This window comes from Heterodontus francisci, chromosome 18, assembly GCF_036365525.1.
Source record: "Heterodontus francisci isolate sHetFra1 chromosome 18, sHetFra1.hap1, whole genome shotgun sequence".
Classification (NCBI taxonomy): domain Eukaryota; kingdom Metazoa; phylum Chordata; class Chondrichthyes; order Heterodontiformes; family Heterodontidae; genus Heterodontus; species Heterodontus francisci.
In genome coordinates, this window is record NC_090388.1 from 72924843 (window position 1) to 72944478 (window position 19636).

The following is a 19636-nucleotide window of genomic DNA, read 5'->3' on the forward strand; positions in this document are numbered from 1 at the left end:
TGAATAATTTTGTCAAATGTCCACGGTGCACCATGTTGGTGCCTATCCCTGATCAATGGGGTTGTTTAAATCGAAGGCTATGGCTTCCCAACTACCTGACATGTATGGCAAGTTCTGCAAAATTCAACCACATCTTTATGCAAGCCTGGCCAAAAAAATGCTGTCTTATTCTGGTCTGAGCTACCACTGGGATCTCATGGGCAATTCTCAATTTCACTACAGTACCCGAGGGGTACAACCTGATGAACTATAGATGAACATCAGTGGGCCTCTAGGGTGCTCTCCACTTTCTCATTAGAATGTCATTCTTAATGTAATAGCACTCAGGGACCTTTTCAGCTTCTGCCTCAGAACACGCCATTTGAGACAAACTTCTTAAAATCAGGGTCTGTCTGTTGTGCCTCAAAGACAATCTGTTAAACAATTCACCATTGGTTGCCTTGGAGTCTTTTTCACCAACATCCCCATCCAAATCCTTGAAAAATGTCTCAGCCAATCAAACACCCAAATTGTCCTCAACAACAACTGAATCCTTCTCATCTTGTTTAATCTTATGAACCTAGGATCTTGTCACTACACAATCTGGGGATATTCCAGGAAATTCCTCCTGCAAAACTTCAATTTCAGCAACCTCAACTGGCTTTTCCGAAACTACTGGAGACACCAATGCCTTATCCCCAGCTAAGTCATTCCCTAGCAACAAATTCACCCCTTCAATATGCAAATCCGAGACAATTCCAACCGTCACCGGACCGGTGACTAACTCACATGGCAAATTAAACTTATGCAATGTAACGGATAAATAACCTCCCTCAATGTCCTGCATCACAGTTTGATGTTAGGGTTGGCTTCCCCCTTTTCCACCTCTCGACTGACCGAAGACAGCGTGTTTTTTTAAAAAGCTTTAATCGTGAAAAACAGACAAATGACAGGTTTTCTCATAAGTTTTAAAAAGATAAATGTTTATTATTCAACACCAGAAATATATGCAACTGTACCCACTCTCTCACTCAGATACACACACACACTCAGGAAGAGATAGAAATTATAAAACTAACATGTGTTTCAGGTTTATGAATTTTTAAGAGTTCTCTGTTGCACTTGCTTTTCCGTAGGGTGAAGTCTTGAAAGGTGCAGGCCTGTAATCTTTTCATGTTTACTGAAGAAAAAAAACTTGGGAGGTTTAGTTCAGTCAAAGTTCTGTGGTGAAACCCTGATATGATTTCTCAGGTGGGGAGTTCACGGCGGACTCCCATCTCTGCCTACATGTAACTTAAAAGCAGGGTCCTTTCTCTACTACGGCACGGATGTTTCTCTCTCTCTCTCTCCGTCTGCCCAGAACATATCTTTATTAAAACTCCTTATCAGAAACCTATGCTTTGTCATGTGACCAGAGTTTCTCTTCCATTGAATTCATTAATGACTTCTGATGGTTAGGCCATTGTCAGACAATGGAGTTCAAGTGTCATTCAATCACATACCATCTTGATAACTTAGAGCTTTTCACACCCATTCTTTGGAGTTCAATCTTGGAGTCAAGAAGTCTGCCACAGTATTGTTAACCCAATCAGTTGGAGAGATGCAGCCATAACCATAGAAAGAGCCATTTGCATCTCAATTATTTCTCAAAGATACGTCCAGAAAGATAGTTTGTATTTTAGTGACTACGCCAAGACTTTTCCAAGACTTGTCCAGACATGAAAATTAGCTCAGGGTTCTTGCAGTTTCATGCATATTGGCAGGAAAGAATAGGTCACCTGACCTTTCAACACCATTTTGGTTTACAGGAAATGTCCATTTCATAAGTTCATTTCATAGTTCATATTGTGTGAGAATTGACAATCCTGTGGGCTGGTGTGCACCACCACGATGACCAGTGGCTACAGCAGCTTGGCAACAGACGCCAAAACAGAAAACAACTCACAGCGTCACTTGGCAGCTTAACGTGCGGCACTACCTGCCTCTCAAGGATAGGCCTGCAAAGCCATCAGCAAAGGTGCACCAAGAGAAGACTCCCCACCTAAATAGATTCTTTGCTGTGTGTCCATCATCATCTTTTATAAATGAAAGGATACCAACCATATGGTTTTTGATGATGATGCAATGACCATGGAGTATGATGGATTATAGGTTGGCCTTCACAATTCTTTTGAGGTCTATTTGCTAACTCAAAACATCACTATCAATGTGGAGGCTACACACTTGTAAGTTCCCCATTTCTATGTTGTTGCATGGTAGAGTTTCAGGGCAGCCACCCGTGAAATCTTAAACGATAACCAACAAAAGTTTGCATTTGTCTAGCACTTTTAACATAGTAAAACATCCCAATGTACTTCACAGCAGCATTAGACAAAATTTGATACGAAGCCACATAGGAGATAATTGGACAGGTATGTTTTAAGGAGTGTCTTAAAGGTGGAGAAGTTTAGGAAGAGAATTCCACAGATTTGTGCCTAGACAATTGAAGTTGCATGGCTGGAGCAGGTCACAGAGATACGCAGCGGCAAGACCACAGTGGGATTAGAACGCAAGGATGAGAATTTTAAATCTGAGGTAGAGTTAGACCTGGATTCAATGTAGGTCAGCAAGAACAAGGGTGAAGGGTAAATGGGATTTTGAATGAGTTAGGATAGGGCAGCAGAGTTCAGGACAAACTGAAGTTTACAGAGGACAGTAAAAGTCTGTTTTTTGATTTTATTTTAAAAAAGGCTCTGCATGTGTGCAAACACATCCATCCCAAGGTTTGCACATAGGCAGATGTGTGCTTCGCAGGTTATGCAATCATATTCATTTCACACATCTTTAATGGACAACTCTTACTAAAATAAAATGCTTACCCCATTCTCGCCTCCAAGTCAGAAGGTTGTGGGTTCAAGTCCCACTCTGGAGATTTGAGCAGAAAATCTAGACTGACACTCCAGTGCACTACTAAGGGAAGTGCTGCATTGTTGCAGGTGAGTGGTTAAAGCACAATCCCGTCTGCCCTCAAAGGCAGACGTAAAAGATCCCACGGCACTATTTGAAGAAGAGCAAGTGAATTCTTCCCAGTGTCCTGGCCAATTATTTATCTCTCAAAAAGCTTTAAAATTGAATATCTGGTTATGACAACATTACTGTTTCTGGTACCTTGCCATGCACAAATTGGTTGCTGCATTTGCTATATTACAACTGCGACTACACTTCAAATGTATTTCATTGACTGTAAAGGACTTTGTGGTATCCTGTGGTAATGAAAAGTGCTATACAAATGCAAGTCTTTCTTTCTCCCCTCTGGTTTTAGACTGGCAAAAGTTGGCAGCCCTGCCCCTTTCACAGCAGGCATCAGAGATCAATCTCACACGGTTCAACACTGGCACAAGCTTGTGTATTCAGGTCTGAAAAGAGATGCAGTAGTTTTTGTCGAGGTTTATCCTGAGCAGCTCCATAATGCAGGACTCAGTGCTCTATGGGCTGTTCTCAGGGAAACACGCAGAGATAAACATCAACTGCTGCTGGAGGACCGTCAACTCAGTGAAAGACGCACTTTAGTCTGCCTGAAACTTGCTGGTCTTCCAGTGCAGAGCTGTCGACAACAGAGTGTTGCAGGCTGGAACATTTCAAGGTCCAGAATTACGTACTGAGGGACGCTTTAAAGCGTGGGGCAGCCGCCACAAAGGCTCAACAGGGAAAGGCCAATAGCTAAGGCCCTCCCACCATAGTACACCGAGGGGCTGGAAAGCGTGCAAAACCCCTCGGGCTGTATGCACCAAACAATGTCTGACATGAAATGTACATGTACATTGTAAATATAACCTGTAATGACAAGTGGAGTGAGACACCTCATGTACTGTATGTACAGAAACTGATCTTTATTGCCCTTTCTGTATTGTGAAATTTGAACGGTTAATATACTTTTACAAATTTTATGGGGTAAAGAAGTATCAAATGGGGGACAGTGTGGTTTGGAAGGAAGAAACTGGAGAGAGAGGGTGAAAGAGAAGCATATATTTTTTTAAAAAGACCAGGAATCTTAATGAAAAACATTACTTAAACCCATAACTGCAGCCTGTTAAGGAATCAATCCTTCCAGGAAACGGAAGGAAAATATTGCAGGAAGTAGACAGAGGGGGAAAAAAAGACAATTTTAACAGGAAGAGCTGCAAACACTTTCAGTTTAGGGTTGTCCTTGCTCCAGTTTAAATGGATATGGTAATTACCCGTGACATCATGGGTGAGATGGAGTTTTATTCTCCGCATGCACACAAAACGTTGCTCTCAGATCAGTGGCTGTGTGTAGGATACCAACCCGTAAATAACTAACCAGCCACGGAGATTACCACTCATTGAGAAGATCACTGCAACGAAAGACGCAGATATATAAAATTGGGGGGAGGAATTGCCAGAGCTGGGAGAAATTGTTTCGCAAGTTCCAGTTTGCTCTGGACCTGGAATTCTGCGATCACTCGGTTTGGCTTCAAGCTATACTTTCACCTGCCAGGACTACATAGAATGGTCCCCATTACACAAACTCGACGAAGCCCTTCGAAAAGGCTGCAATCTTGGCAGGACTCTTTAACCAGTGCTTATACCCCCCCACGTCGCTGCTTGCTGGCTCGGAGAGGGGGCTGGAACCAAACCACTTGATTGAACACATGCTCTTTGTCAGGCTCACTGGCTCACAGTGCATGATCACCCAGGCTGGCACACAGGCTGTGGCGGGGGGCAGCCCGAGTGTCACAGGGAGAATTGCTGCGTTGCCTTGATATCTTATCTGGCCCTTCCTTACAACAATAGAGCTCAGGGGAGAAAGCAGAGAGAGAGAGAGAGCGCTGTGAGCCGAGTTAAATTACTACACAGAGACTGAGTGCTCCCGGCTCCCAAATATGAACAGTTAAGATACACACACAGAGGGTTCCCCTTCTTCACCTGGGCAAGCACGTTGTTTTTTTGCACAGGTGCTGAAATTTATAGACCTGTGGAACATTTAGTCCTTTTTTGGGGGAAAACGTGACACTTGAAACGTTGACTCTTGTTTCTCTCTCCTTGGATGTTGCATGAACTGAGTGCTTCCAGCATTTTTTTTTCCCAAATCAGATTTTGCTTTGGTTAAAGGGACCTGCTGCTTTGATCTATCACCAGCCAGTTCCATCCCAGTGCGTTTACTCTGTATAATTAACTCCCATTTGCATAACGCATAAATAAGACGGCACTTTGCATTACTTTATGATGCCTATAAATATCAGCAACAGGAGTGCCGTTTACACTTGCTTCTTACGAATGCAAATAATGCTGGAGAAATACAGCGAGTCTTGTTAATCCACCAATTTGTACTTTAATAAAAATTTACGTAGCCCTTTTGCCTCCAGCTTACATTAACGATTAATCTCCCCAACCCCTCCACGGAGATAAAGAGACTTTCCTTGCATTTAATTAATGCACAAAATCATTTTATAAAGCGGCTAATGAGGCTCTGATCACATTACTATGACACACGTTCATTCAAGGCATGACACAGGAGAAGGCTGCCGCTTCGCAAGGCGGCACTGTTCTATCATGAGCCTCTGCTGAGACACATCACATCAGAGCCGGGTTGTATGCAGCAGGTAACAGGGTCAGGAGACACCTCGCCTGCAGAACATCACAGACTGACAGTCGAGCGAGCAATCCGATTGGGAGCAGGTGGAAAGGTGGTTAAGGCTTGAGCAATGCGTGTTGGTTCCTCTTCCCTTTTATGTGCTGTTAACTGTACACCAACAATTCAAAGATTGAAAACAGTGACAACACCTAAACATCACGGTACCCCACTGCTTCCTATTTCAGCTCGAAGCTCCATACACCACGAGATAAGAAAAAAAAATTCTTAAAGAAACTACCATTAACCCTCAATATCTTGACAGATACCTCTATCTGCACAAATGGCGCAGCCCAAGTAAAATGCAACAGGATTTGCAAATGTTCCTGCAGACTTATTTGCAGAGAATCCATTGGAAAAGTGCACAATAGGTCCAAATCAATCCTTTTAAGACTTCTTTCTTTCGGCAAAATGCCTAAGTATCTCTCTGGGGCTCCATATGATGGTTAAACACGATATTCGGTTGGGTACCGATAGCAAGTGATGAAATGAAACTTAAGACGTGCCTTTTCCACTTCATTTGCTTGTATTCGTGGCCAAGTTCGGTAAAAAGAAATGTATTACAGTTTCTCTTTAAGCCTGTCTTATGGTAACCATAACAGATGCATCATTAGGACGGTGTATGTTATCCTACCTCTATGAGAAAGCAATGCAGATTATACTAAGGACTGTGGTGTATCAGACACAATTACAGTCAGACCCAATTCTAAATATCTGGCATTCAAGTCATTTTCTCCAACACTTTTGCCTCTACATTTCCGGCTATGTTAACTTTCGGCAGTCACCACCATTTCCTGAAAACTGGTTAAGTTCTGAACAACGTAGATCTGTGATGCCTAAACAAGGCACCAATATTTCAGCTGAAGTAATGTCATCCATCCCCTTAAAACGGGGTTTCTGCTAACTATACAATGACGACCTGTTACTCAGATGTTTGAGTCGGCGAAGCTAGTCGATCCCACTGAGTTCACACTTTACAGCATCTTCTGCATTGGTTCTAGCTAGTTTATCCCTCTGCCTTTCACTCCAGCAACAACCTCATCAACAACTTGCATTGATATAGCACCGTTAATGTAATAAAGCGTACCAGGGCTTAACAGAATGTTAGTAAATGTGATCCAGTGAATCACCCCTTTACATTCCTCATATATTGAAAGTCCTGTTTCACACAGGAAGTCAAGATTTGTGCATCAAAAAAGTTGCTTCTAACTGACCAGTGACTATACCACAGTGAATCCGAAGTTTAAGCAAAAAGCTGACTCGGTGTCATATAGAATTTACATCACAGAAACAGGCCATTCGGCCCAACTGGTCTGTGCTGATGCTTGTGCTCCACACCAGCCCCCTCCCACCGTACTTCATCTAACCCACCAACATATCCTTCGCCCTTGTGTACTTATCTAGCTTCCCTGTTAAGTACATCTGGGTTTTTTTTCTGAACCACTCCCTGAGGTAGCAAGTTCCACATTCTCACCACTCTCTGGGTAAAGAAGTTTCTCCTGAATTACTTCTATTTATCAGTGACTGTCATATTTACAGACACCAGTTTTGGATTTCTCCACATGGAAACATGTTCTCTCTGTCTAAATTTTAAAGATCTCAATCAGGTCACCCGTCAGTCTTTTGTCAAGAGAAAAGACCCCAAGCCTGTTCAGTCCTTCCTGATAGTTATAAACCCGGTACCAGTCATATCGTCAAATCATGATTACTCACCTGTATGTTACAACTGTACAGAAGAAAAGTGGTTTCAAAGTTGAACGACACAAAGCACAGAAGGAATGTAACTGTCAATAGCAATAAACTTGCATCGCACTCTAGAGGAACTCCTTGGCAACTATATGTCAGTCAGATAGGTTTGAAAGAAAAGAAAATGCTGCACTACAATTAAGCACTTGCCACTTTGTTGAATAAGTGATTGTTAAGCAGAAGTGAAGTGAAATAATATCAAGAGTAAACGTTGATATTGGTCATGAGTGATAGCTCCCGGTGCACGAATTCACAAAGAAATTATATTTAAAAATCAACAAAGCTTGAGGGGGAAAAGTGACTCCCCCTCCAAAAATGAAAAACATCTGCAGAAGACCCATTTCTTACCCAGTCCTACATCTGACCAAATCCTAGGTGCTTTCTTTTTCCAACTCACCTGTGAAACTTCATATAGTAATTTGTAGTGCTCGTCTCTCTTCTGTAAAGTGCACAGATTGCAGCCCATTATAAGTCAGCGGCAAGCCCCGAGCCCACCGTCCACTTTTCCCACAGCTGTAAGGGTCTTGCAATGATGGGGAATCACCCTCCAGACCTGACTGGTACAACTGCTGTCTCTCATCAGTCACTCAGAGCTGAGCTCGCAATAAACATACACAGACACTGTAAGCAGTAGCACTTGGCTTAGAGAAAGGGGGGGGGGGGGGGATAGAAAATGAGCAGCAGGATTCGTGGTCGTTCCTTCTCGGTATCTCACACACAGTTTTGATTCAGTTCAAAGCAACACACTCCCCCTGTCTTTGCCTCAGTGCACATGACTACACAGATTCCAGCTCATGCATATTAATAAGGGCTTCATTGATTATTTATGACACGTCGTGATCGCGGGGAAGGACGTTTCTGCTTATGACAGATGAATATCCACTAATTAGGAAGCAAATACAAATTATTAAAAAAAAACACTATTCTGTTCAACAAGCTCTTGGACTTAGTAAATTATAAAATGCATCTCAAAATACATTAAAACGAATAATTAGCAAATCATTTCAAAAATAAACCCCCTTAGGATTATTGCTGGAATTTACAATGTACCGAGTTTCAAAAGGAAAAGCACATGCAAAATTTCACAACCGGAGCTTGGAAGGTTAATGAACTCGTTATATTTGGGGATTGCAGTCGGAATTTCCTGCCTGGAATCACTTCTTGGGTCACAAATGTAAGTCAGCAGAATCTCAAAACTATATAAATGCCTGTTTGTTTATGTACAAAGTCCACTTGATATTAGTGAGAACGTCAAACTGTCCTGGGAAGCAAAAATCGTAAACTGTTTGCACCAAAGCGACATCAGTGCAAACCACAAGGGATCTGAACCATTTCTCTGTCATTTTCTGATGCGAAGTTTTACAGCGTTAAGTGGCGCCATGGAGTTTTCTTGATTGGTCATAATTACAAGCAAACTGGTTTCATGTCCAGCGACACCTAAACACCAAAGGCAAGAGTGGCAAGTATCTCAAAAATCATCTGTTGCCTATCAACCCTCACCCCTAGGACACAATAATCCGATTTTCCAGGCCTTAATTTTACTGAACTGTCTGGAGGGGAGCCGAGCAACGACCTACATGGCAGTATTATCATCGCGGATGCCCTGTGACTACCACAGGCTAGCTGCATGGCCAGCTGTGTGCCAAGAAGACTATCCCGAATGCAGTTTTATAAATGCAGATGGACTAAAGAGACATGGATTAAACTTGATGCACTTGGCAGCCACTGGCTGTAATAACGGGCCAAAGTGGCACTTGCACTCCAAGCAACAGGACAAAGTGTCACAGTTCTCTGGCAGAAATGGACTCCACCCCCACCCCCCTCTCAACTTTGGTGGCTATTTAGGTCCCTCTCCCAGTGCTAAGGCCGAGCTTGTTGCCTCTGTATATTGTAGGGAGAAAGTCCTATTCTCCCGAGAGTTCCCACCCACCCAAGATAGCATTCTTGGTCATTAACCCTGCGAGCGCGACCCATTCAGTGGGCGTGGAGAATAGGTATGAGAATGGGAAAAGGAGAGAGGGATGGGGAAGAGAGAAATTGGGAATGGCACATGGGGGGGGGGGGTGCAGTTGGGGGGACAGGAGAATGGGAGGAAAGAGTGTAACGATGTGGCACTGAGGGGGTGGGAGAAGTGTCCCATCAAGAACTGGGAGGGTTGAAGAGTGGAAAGTTGGATGGGGCATAGTGTCTTTGTAAGTGGGGTGATGGGGAGTGTGACTGTTGAAGTAACTTTTGGACAAGGGACAGTCTGGTTGACCTGTTGAAAATTCAAATGTCACTTTTTCCCTTTTTGAACGAAAAATCTTAATCAATACGATTTCCCCTTTCGCCTTTCACCTCTTGTATTTTTCCCCTGCAATGTAGTTTGAATGAACGTTGGGTAAATCTACAGCTTAAAGGACAAAGCCTATGCATTTTTACACTTTGAAGCAGATTTTGAGTTTTAAGTTCTTTGGGAAACGGGTCTTTTTTTAAAATGAAACTATCGGTCAGCTGTTGAGAGTTTTGAAGGTTGGTAAGAATACTTTGGGCACTTCAGAAAATTAATGCAAGAATGATCAGACTGATGTGACCATCACAAGATCAATTCCTCTTCTTCTTTGGCCTCCTTGTCTCGAGAGACAATGGGTAAGTGCCTGCAGGTGGTCAATGGTTTGTGGAATAGTGCCTGGAGTGGCTATAAAGACCAATTCTAGAGTGACAGACTATTCCACAGGCGCTGCAGATAAAATTGGTTGTCGGGGCTGTTGGACAGTTGGCTCTCCCCTTGCGCTTCTGTCTTTTGTCCTGTCAACTGCTAAGTCTCTTCAACTTGCCACTCTTTAGCCCCGCCTTTATGGCTGTTCACTAGCTCTGGCAATCACTGGCAACTGATTCCCATGACTTGTGATCAATGTCACAGGACTTCATGTCGCGTTTGCAGACGTCTTTAAAGCGGAGACATGGACAGCCGGTGGGTCTGATACCAGTGACGAGCTCGCTGTACAATGCGTCCTTGGGGATCCTGCCATCTTCCATGCGGCTCACATGGCCAAGCCATCTTAAGCGCCGCTGGCTCAGTAGGGTGTATATGCTGGGGATGCTGGTCACCTCGAGGACTTCTGCGTTGGAGATGCGGTCCTGCCACCTGATGCCAAGGATTGTCCGGAGGCAGCAAAGATGGAATGAATTGAGACGTCGCTCTTGATTAAGATCAATTATGCAGTAACAAAGAAAGCCTTCCATTTATATAGCACCTTTCCTGACCACAGGATGTCCTAAAGTGCTTTACAACCAAAGAAGTACTTTTGAGTATAGTCACTATTGTAATGTGTGAAACGTGACAGCCAGTTCATGTATAGCAAGATCCCAAAATCAGCAATGTGATAATGACCAGGAAATCTGATTTAGTGATGTTGGTCAATGGATAAATATTGGCCAGGACATGGGGTGGGGGGACTCCTTTGCTCTTCTTTGAACACTGCTGGGGATCTTTTACCTTCACCTGAGAGGGCAGATGGGGCCTCAGTTTAAAGTGCTACACTCACTCTGTACTGTACTGAAATATCATCCTAGATCTTGTGCTGAAATCCCTGGAGTGGGGCTTGAACCCATAGTCTTCTAATTCGGGCAAGAGTGCTCCCATTTGAGCATTTCAGTGATGATTTAAAAAAATGTTATTGGAATAGAATGCAAATGATTTAAATACAAACATGGGTTGATAAGTCATTGCCTCCCCACTTCTGTTCCTTTTGTACTAAGTTGATGAGGGTGGGAAGTTTTGTAATATATTTTAAACACTTTTGTCAGTCAAGAAAATACTTGTGTGCAAACACTGTCTAAAAATTATTTCAATTTGATAACTTAAAAAACAACTTTAAACCTCTGATTATATTCCACAATAGCTCTTCTTAATTTAGATAACAATGTGTGCAGGAGTTTTGTACCTGCAGCAATTTGCAGTGACAGGAAGTTTCAAACTGTATATTTTGAAGTCAATCATGGATCTGCAAGTCCCCAGCACCTGCAGACATTTACACAACAGATGTCAGTTCACTTTACCGCCACTTTTATTTTCCTTCTGATTTTTCCTGAGGCTCCTGACTCCTTCATTATAGCTATTTATATATATTGTTTAAAATGGAGTTCTTTCCTCCCATACCCTGTTTAGATTTACTTTGTACTTGGCAACTTCTTTGGTTGAGATGAGAGTTTGGCGGGGGCTGCCTCCTGGCAAAGGAAGTGGTACATTACAACAGTGACTACACGAGTCGTACTTGAGTGGCAGTAAAGCACATTGGAGATGTTGAGGCTGTGAAAGGTGTGATATGAATGGGATTTCCGTCTTTCTTCACAGAAACGGCTCTCCTCAAGCCCAGCTGTCAGGAGACCTCATCATGGAAGGGATCATTGGAACCCTCAGTCCCATCTATCATTGCTGGAAAGTGCTGCACGAAGCCACATAGACCAGAATGTCCCATATTCATTTCATGGAACACAAAAATTGGCCTCAGTGCCCCTAGGTTGGGTTGGTGGGGTGTGGGGGGGGGGGGGGGGGAATTCGGGAGGGGGGGGGGTAGGGGGCTATCAAGCAGTACTCCTATTCCTTATTACTATCTGGTGACTCCTGTTGGACAATGTGTGTCTGCATGTTGGGTCAGGACAGGAATGGCCTCATGCTCCCCCATCCCACTCCACCATGGTCAAATAGCTTGTCAAGATCATGCACATCAAAAATGGGAGAGGTATCCGACGAACATTTGGAACTGGTGCAACCCAACCCAAAGATTCAGCACCTCTGGGAGAGTAGGGGAAGAGAGAAAATTACCAATGAAAATAAAGGGAATTCTAGCTCCTACCTCTGGTTGGATTTTTAAATGGAGAATTTCTGGAGACGCATCCTCTTTAAGTAAAAGAGCAGAAATCCCCAATTCCCATCTGTGGGATTTGTACTTTGTGCAGCACTATACAGTCTGAATCGCAATCACGACTATCTTTTTTTTAATCTTTCTAAATGGTTCAGTGTGATTGTTTCTGCATACCCTTTTTCTCTCCATCACTCAGTACCTTCTCCCAAACTGAGAGTGAATGAAATTAGGTGGTTCCTGCTAATGAAATTCAGTGGTGCTCTATTTCAGATATAAAATTCCAGTGTTCTCCTCCCCCTCACCCCTCAGGGTTCAGTGAGTTTATCCTGTGAGTAATTGAACCATATAGAGCAGAAAGACCCCAGGCCCGACCTTTGCTGAATTAATCAATCTCAGCTGAGGAGGGGGGGTGGGGGCCAGGGTCTTCAGCACACCCGAGTTCAGGAAAGGAAAAAAATAAGTTAGGCAGGGTTCCCTCTATTGATTCCTACCCAGTGGAAAGTAGTGTCTGTCTTTGCTCAGTGGTAACACTTTTGGTCAGAGTCAGAAGGTAGTGGATTCAAGTCCCACTCCAGAGACTTGAGCAAATAGCCTAAGCTGACACTCCAGTGTAGTTCTGGGGAAGTGCTGCATTTCCAGTGCTGCTCTCTTTTGGCTGAGATGTTAAAACAAGACCCCATCTGCCTGCTAAAGTGGATGTAAAAGATAATATGACACGGTTTGAAGAAGGGGAGTTATTCCTGGTGTCCTGGGCAATATTTATCCCTCAAACAACATCACTAAAAACAGAATTCCTGGTCATTTATTGTATTGCTATTTGTGGGACTTGCCATGTGCAGATTGGTTGCCATGTTTCCTCCATTACAACAGTAACTACACTTCAAAAGTACTTCATTGGCTGCCAAGTGCTTTGGGATGTCCCGAGGTTATCTTTTTTTTATTGGAAAGTGTAATCCATCCTCACATTAAATCTAACTGTTGGTGAAGATGTAAGTTTGATACTAATAGGCCATCAGCTTCATTTCAGACTACGTGCTGCTGTTGCAAAACAGCTGAACCGAGTTTACTTGTCAACGAAGTACAGGAGCTTAGCCGAACATCCTGTCCCCAGCTGTAGAACACGCTATAGATGTTGCACGCTTGTCAGCTTTCATCATGTTCAATGGTACTACTATAATGTGACAAAAAATGCTGAAATAGTGCATGTTAATTCTGATTCCAATCATTTCAAGAAAGCTCATCATAAACAGGGCTGACAGTTCTTGCCATCATTTCGGGTTGGGTCCATTCATGTCTAAAACGTGCAATCTATCACCATTGGGTGGCTCATTTCTGTACATGCCATACTTCATGAGTTCTACACTGGCAAGGTTAATATAGGCACTCAAGTAATTCCCCTTCATGGGATCACCCACTGATTTGGTATCATAAACTACCATGTGTGCAGACTGCAAGGTGTGCAAGCTGCAAGATGAAGATTCAAATGCCAGCCCTCCATCAACACATCCTTTCCACCTGGACAGGTAACACTGAGTGCTGCACCAGGAAAAAAAAATAGATGTTTGACTAAAGTATGGTAAGAGAATAATTGCCACAGCTGACCAGGAACAGCACAGAATGTACCATCCAAGAACCCGGCATTCATTAAGAAAGGGAAATGGCTAAACTGCAGGAAGCATGGACAGGGATGCAGCTAGTGATCACACAGAGAGTCGGTGAATTGCCCCAGTACGGAGGACTAAATTTAAAGGTGCATTCCTGCATTACAACAGTGACAACACTCCAAAAATACTAGTTGGCTGTAAAGCATGTTGGGACATTGCAAGGTTGTGAAAGGCTCTAAATAATTGCAGGTCTTTCTTTCAAGCACACAACTTGTGTATTTGTGTGAACCGCATTCCCTTCACACTGATACTGCAGTTCTAGTGAAAAAAGGGCCTGAATCCAGAGTCGGGAGCCAGCCTACACTGGACTCCCTGAAGGAGGCAGTTTCACTGTACTTCGCTTCAGTCTGTCTACACAAATTTAGTGTCGGCATAGAGCCGAAACTGCTTCATACCAAACATTGAAGCTGCAGTTTAAAGGAACTAATAATAACACTTGCCAAGCATTGCAACCTGGGCTCTGCTGCTAGCAACCCCAGGCTCACAAGTCCTGCTTGCTGAGGTTCCGCAGGCACTTCTTACTCGGTGTAAAAAAGAAATATCCTTACTGTTGGAATTGCCAACTTTTCCAAAATTTTGGCTTTATTAAAATAGAATGTGAAGTTCTTTCAACTTCAGCTGATCTTAGTTACACTACCCTAGTTTCATTCCAATCAGGAAGGGATGTAGTGAGCAGTAATATGTTCCACAGCAATCAATCTGTCCAGGGTTTGAATAGTTCCGCCAATGTCATTAAACATTACAGGATGTGGTTCAACTGGAATCAACTTCGACTGAACCTCAGGATGTGTCTATTTACAATAATTAGGCTTGCTGGCTTTAAAGGGATAGGCCAGCTGCGGCAACAATTCATTCTGCATTATGTGGTGCAATGCCCTATTTATAAAAGTGTTCTCTCCAACGCACCATGGAGAATGACAGTGAATGAGAAAGGTGTTAAAATTGAGGCTGGCAAGAGATCCGATTTAGGTCTGAGAGCAGCATGAGTCACAGCGAGGCTTACTCTGCCCCAGTTGGTTTGCCTAAAAGCGTTGTTTTGAAAGTGTGTTTTTCAGTTTTCAAATCACGATATCTGTCCTTCGAATATCATAAGAATGATTATATGTATTACACTCGGCAGTTTGCACACATCCTGCGAATAGGGCAGCGCAGTAGCGCAATGGTTAGCACCGCAGCCTCACAGCTCCAGCGACTCGGGTTCAATGCTGGGTACAGCTTTTGTGCAGTTTGCAAGTTCTCCCTGTGACTGTGTGGGTTTTCTCTGGGTGCTCCAGTTTCCTCCCACAGCCAAAGATTTGCAGGTTGATAGGTAAATTGGCCATTATAAACTGCCCCTAGTATAGGTAGGTGGTAGGGGAAGGTGGGAATGTGGTAGGAATATGGGATTAATGTAGGATTAGTATAAATGGGTGGTTGATGGTCGGCACAGACTCAGTGGGCCAAAGGGCCTGTTTCAGTGCTGTATCTCTAAATAAATAAATAAAGTGTCAGCGGGAGCACTCGTGCCTCTTGAGGTAGAAGGTTGTGGGTTCAAGTCCCACTCCAGAGACCTGAGCAACTATCCTTGGCTGGCACTCCACTGCAGTACTGAGGGAGTGCTGCACTGTTGGAGGTGCTGCCTTTCAGGTGAGCAATTGTGCTGAGGCCGTATCTGCCATTTTAGGTGGATGTAAAAGATCCGAAAGCATTATTTTGAGCAATAGGGAAGTTCTCCCTTCTGTTCCTGGTCTCTCTAAACCACCATCACTAAAGTAGATAATTTGGTCACCATCACCTTGCTGTTTGTGGGAGCTTGCTGTGCACAAATTGTATTTCCTACATTACAACGGTGACTACACTTGAAAAGTACTCCTATGGCTGTGAAGCACTTGGGAAAGTCCTGAGCTTATGAAAGGTGCCATATCAATATGTCTTTCTTTTTAAAGGACATGTACTGCATCTGGAATCGGTGGAAGCTGCCTCTCTTCCCCAGTAAAAAGGGTTGTTCGTACTTCTGCACAACATGTCCACATCGAACCACTTGGGCTTTCCTGCTGGTGAAAGGGATTCTGACCTCCTGCCATGCTATTGAGTGAGTGGTAATGTCAAGTGCTGTTGCACCTGCTTTCAAACAGACTGTCAGGTAAAAAAAACATAATGTGTCCCGACTGGTCCTGTCTTTGGTTACCTTACCTTCTGTGCAGCATTAAGAATCTTGTTATTGGATCTGACTCTTCCTCACGACTGCCTGCTATCACATTGCTGAGCCAGCTGTCTGACAGACACACATGTTTGGCCGATGCTGACCCCACCCATTGTTCTGGTAAAGACCAAGTCCCAACATATTGCACTGTCAGAGTGGAGTAGGCACCAGCTGTTACACTATTATACAGGTACTTCAAAGATTACACCACAATGCTGCACTTGGTTGGCACTGAGCACTCCAAATACTGTCTCCTAACAATACTCACACAGGCCTATTGTAAAACCACAGGCGACAGCAATTTGATTCTGCAGCCTAAATAAAATTAATCTTATGTCGCCAATGAAACTGTCATTAACCAGACTTCTGATTGAAGTGAAGTCTGATTGTATAGACCTCCTGCGAAAAGCAGCCCAGCGAGTCCAACTCTATTTTGTTCGCTTTCTGCTCGATTGATCCTGATTTTGTTCATCTTTTCAAGATCACAATGAAAAATGGAGGAACCGATGAGTGTGTTTCTCTGAGAAGGACATATCAGTCTCTCGTCTTCCTCTCTATTTTTCCAGGCTTTGACTGTCCTGTTTGTTTCTAATTTACAGCTGGAATCATTTCCCTCTCAGCTGCTGAGAAACACACAACTCGATGTCTGGATAACATGGCTGCTCACTACTGGGCCCTAAAGCCTATTGCGTCCTCAGTCAAGCCTCTGGCACCCGCCTGCCCCCAACACTCCCCCCCGCCCTCCACCCCCCCCATCCTTCCCAAACACCCTCCCCCAACTCTCCCAAACTGCCAGCCATTTACTAAATGATCAGATGATAGGTACATGTTTGTGCCAGGGCAGAAATGCCAAGCAGAGGAACTGAAACAAAGGGACATTAATCCAACAGGGTAATCAGAGCTCGTTAACCCTTTGACGACCAAATTATTGAGGTGATTCCAGTTTAAAGGAGTAGTATTGGCATATCATGGAGCTTAATCTGAACTTTCTGATAGAGCACTGTCACATTGGTGCCCAGGGAATGTCCATATTGCAGCTGATATTATACCCGACGGAATGCCAACTCTTGAATTTTGTTTTGGTCGGCCAAATGTCTGATGCTTATGGAAACCCCTCACCATAGTTGACAGTTTCCTAATGAACCTACAATTTCATTCCACTCAATACAGAGTGCAGTCTCCCCTCAGTGGGCTGCATCCCATTTACTTAAATGCACAGAAAGCAGATGTAGGTTGGCAGGGCCAAGGCTAAGAACCCTTTGAGTGAGTCAAGGGGTACATTGGCGCTTAACTGACTAAAACTATACAGTTTGCCAACTAATGGTGCTAGTAAGCTTCTCACTGCTATTTCAGCTAGGAGCACCCCACCCATTTAGGGTATTGTCCTTCAGGGCTGTTAGAATCCCAGACCCAGACCCCTCCCCAGTGACAGGTCAACCCCTCCCAGTGCCATGTGTGAGTTTGACTGGTGAACAGTGCCTCAGAGTAATGTTCAGCTATCGGATTACCGTACTTGCTTGGAAATTGGCTCAGATTGGCACATCCCCTTGGAGCCTTCTTAATTTCAAAGACAACCTCCTCCCACTCAAGGAGGGGAGTCACCAACTACTGAAAGTGAAAACTCCTGCTGTATAGTTTCACAATTTGTGTGTTATCATAACTAAAAAAAAAATTAGAGTTGGTTGAGTAGCTAGGTCCACTGCCTGATGTGCTCCTGAGTCATATAGACTAGAAGATGCCAGGTTTCTTGGTCTGAGCTGGTTTCAGTGTCTCTGTGTTGGTGAAGGTGGGGGCTTTCGTCATGATCCAGTGACCCTAGTTAGATAATGGATGTATCTAGCTGTCATGATGCCCTTCATAGTAAAATTATCAGCTGACCCCCACAGATTGGGGGTACGGGGAGAAGGTGGGGCAATTCTGCGTTTCCAGTGAGGAGTCTCACTTGCAGGGATAGAATCGTGCTTATAGTAAACAGCACATTGGGTGAAGTGCCAGAGATACTGGTGCCAGCAGGGGCCAGTCCCTTTCAGGAGAGGCCTGGCAGATCAACAACTAGTTCCCTGGTTAGCCTAACCCCACAGTTGTAAAAAGAACACTTAATTAGTATTCAGTAACTCCCATTGGATAAGGACAGGAACAGCACTGGTCTTGGTTGTGATTTCCTCCACAGTCAAGTAGTTCACCAACATGCACTGTCAAGACTCACATGGTTAAGGTTCAGCAGGGACACCACGCAAGCTGTCAGGTTGTACAGGTCAAGGAGAGATAAATGAGAAATGGCTCCAGAACCAGGCACCATCGGGAATAAGATGATGCCAAGAGGATGTTTAATGTAAATCAAACAAAAACAAAAACAAAAACTGTGGAATGCTGAAAATCTGAAACAGGAATAGGGATATAGAGTAGGCTGATTAGTCAGTAAAGAGAAAACAGGTTAATATTTGGCTGTTTGACCCTTCATCGGAACAGATTCGTACAAAGGGTTTACCTCAAAATGTTTACCCTATCTTTTCACCTTGCAGATGCTGATAGGCCAGCTGTGCTTTCCTTGCACTTTCTGCCTTAATGTAAGTCAATGTTTTACTTATTTCAGTGAAAGGCCTGTAACACAAAGCAGGATTTGTAACTTCTAATCCAGTTCTTGTCTGAGACAAAGCAGATGTTTTTTGAAACACAAGACAGCCCTGCGTCGATCCAACGGATGAAAATTTTCCACATAAACCAATGCAATAGGCTCAAGCTGCAGAATGGGAACAATACCTGCTTTGTAACATGTTCAATCTATCTCATTCTGATAGGAAAATTTGTTCTTTACTCTATAGTACAAAAAGCAAATTTCTATTTACTCTGATGTTGCAGTGGCTTTTTTATTTACCCTGTTTCCAACTTGAACATAACTTGTCGGCCTTCTCAAAAGTGGAAATGAGACTGTGGTAATAAATATATCCTGTAACATCAGGGCCATTCAGCCCCACAAGCCTGCTCTGTCCTTCAGTTAGGTCATGGCTCATATGCACCACAACTCCATTTTCCTACCTGGCTTCTATATCCCTTGATATCTGAACCGCACAAAAACATCTACCTATCTCATTCTTGAAGGCTCCAAACCAGGGGTTTCATTGGCGCCAGTGTGGCGGAAAATACTGGTACTCTGAGATGGAGTTAAGATACAAATCCTAATTAAATGGAGGAACAGGCTGAATGGCCTATGAACAGTCTATTCCTGTTCCTATGCTTGTAAGAAATGGACTGTCAAAATTGTTTTAAAAATTTGTTGCATTTTCCAGCCCCCTAATAAAGGGGAATGATGGGACATTTAAAAGATGTTTCTCGGGAGTGGGGGAGCCTCCCACTCAAATTGCATTCTCCTCAGTCCTGCAGGTGCCTGCCAGCCCCCTGCCAGCCATATTTAAATAAGGTGAACGTCCCCTGACCTCCGCATTCTTTCGGGTGGAGGAGTGGGTGGTCTATGACAGAGGTCAGGGACAGGCACATCCTGCAGTTATGCTTGAGCATCCCTGATTTTAATCACTCCACCACTGGCGGCTGTACCTTCAGCTACCAAGGCCCTGGAATTCCCTCCTTA

At 43.7% G+C, this 19636-nt stretch overlaps 1 protein-coding gene across 2 annotated transcripts in view; it reads right to left on the reverse strand.

Annotated features, from left to right (window-relative positions):
• Nucleotides 1-19636, reverse strand: part of LOC137379885 (PDZ domain-containing RING finger protein 4-like) — a 523744-nt gene that overhangs the window by 149302 nt on the left and 354806 nt on the right. The window contains exon 1 of one of the 2 annotated variants that reach the window (XM_068051288.1): nt 7755-7823. The exons of the other annotated variant lie outside the window; for it this stretch is intronic. Coding sequence (XP_067907389.1) covers nt 7755-7823 — 69 coding nt within the window. Of the gene's footprint in view, nt 1-7754; nt 7824-19636 lie in introns of those variants that run through there. 2 annotated transcript variants of the gene reach the window in all.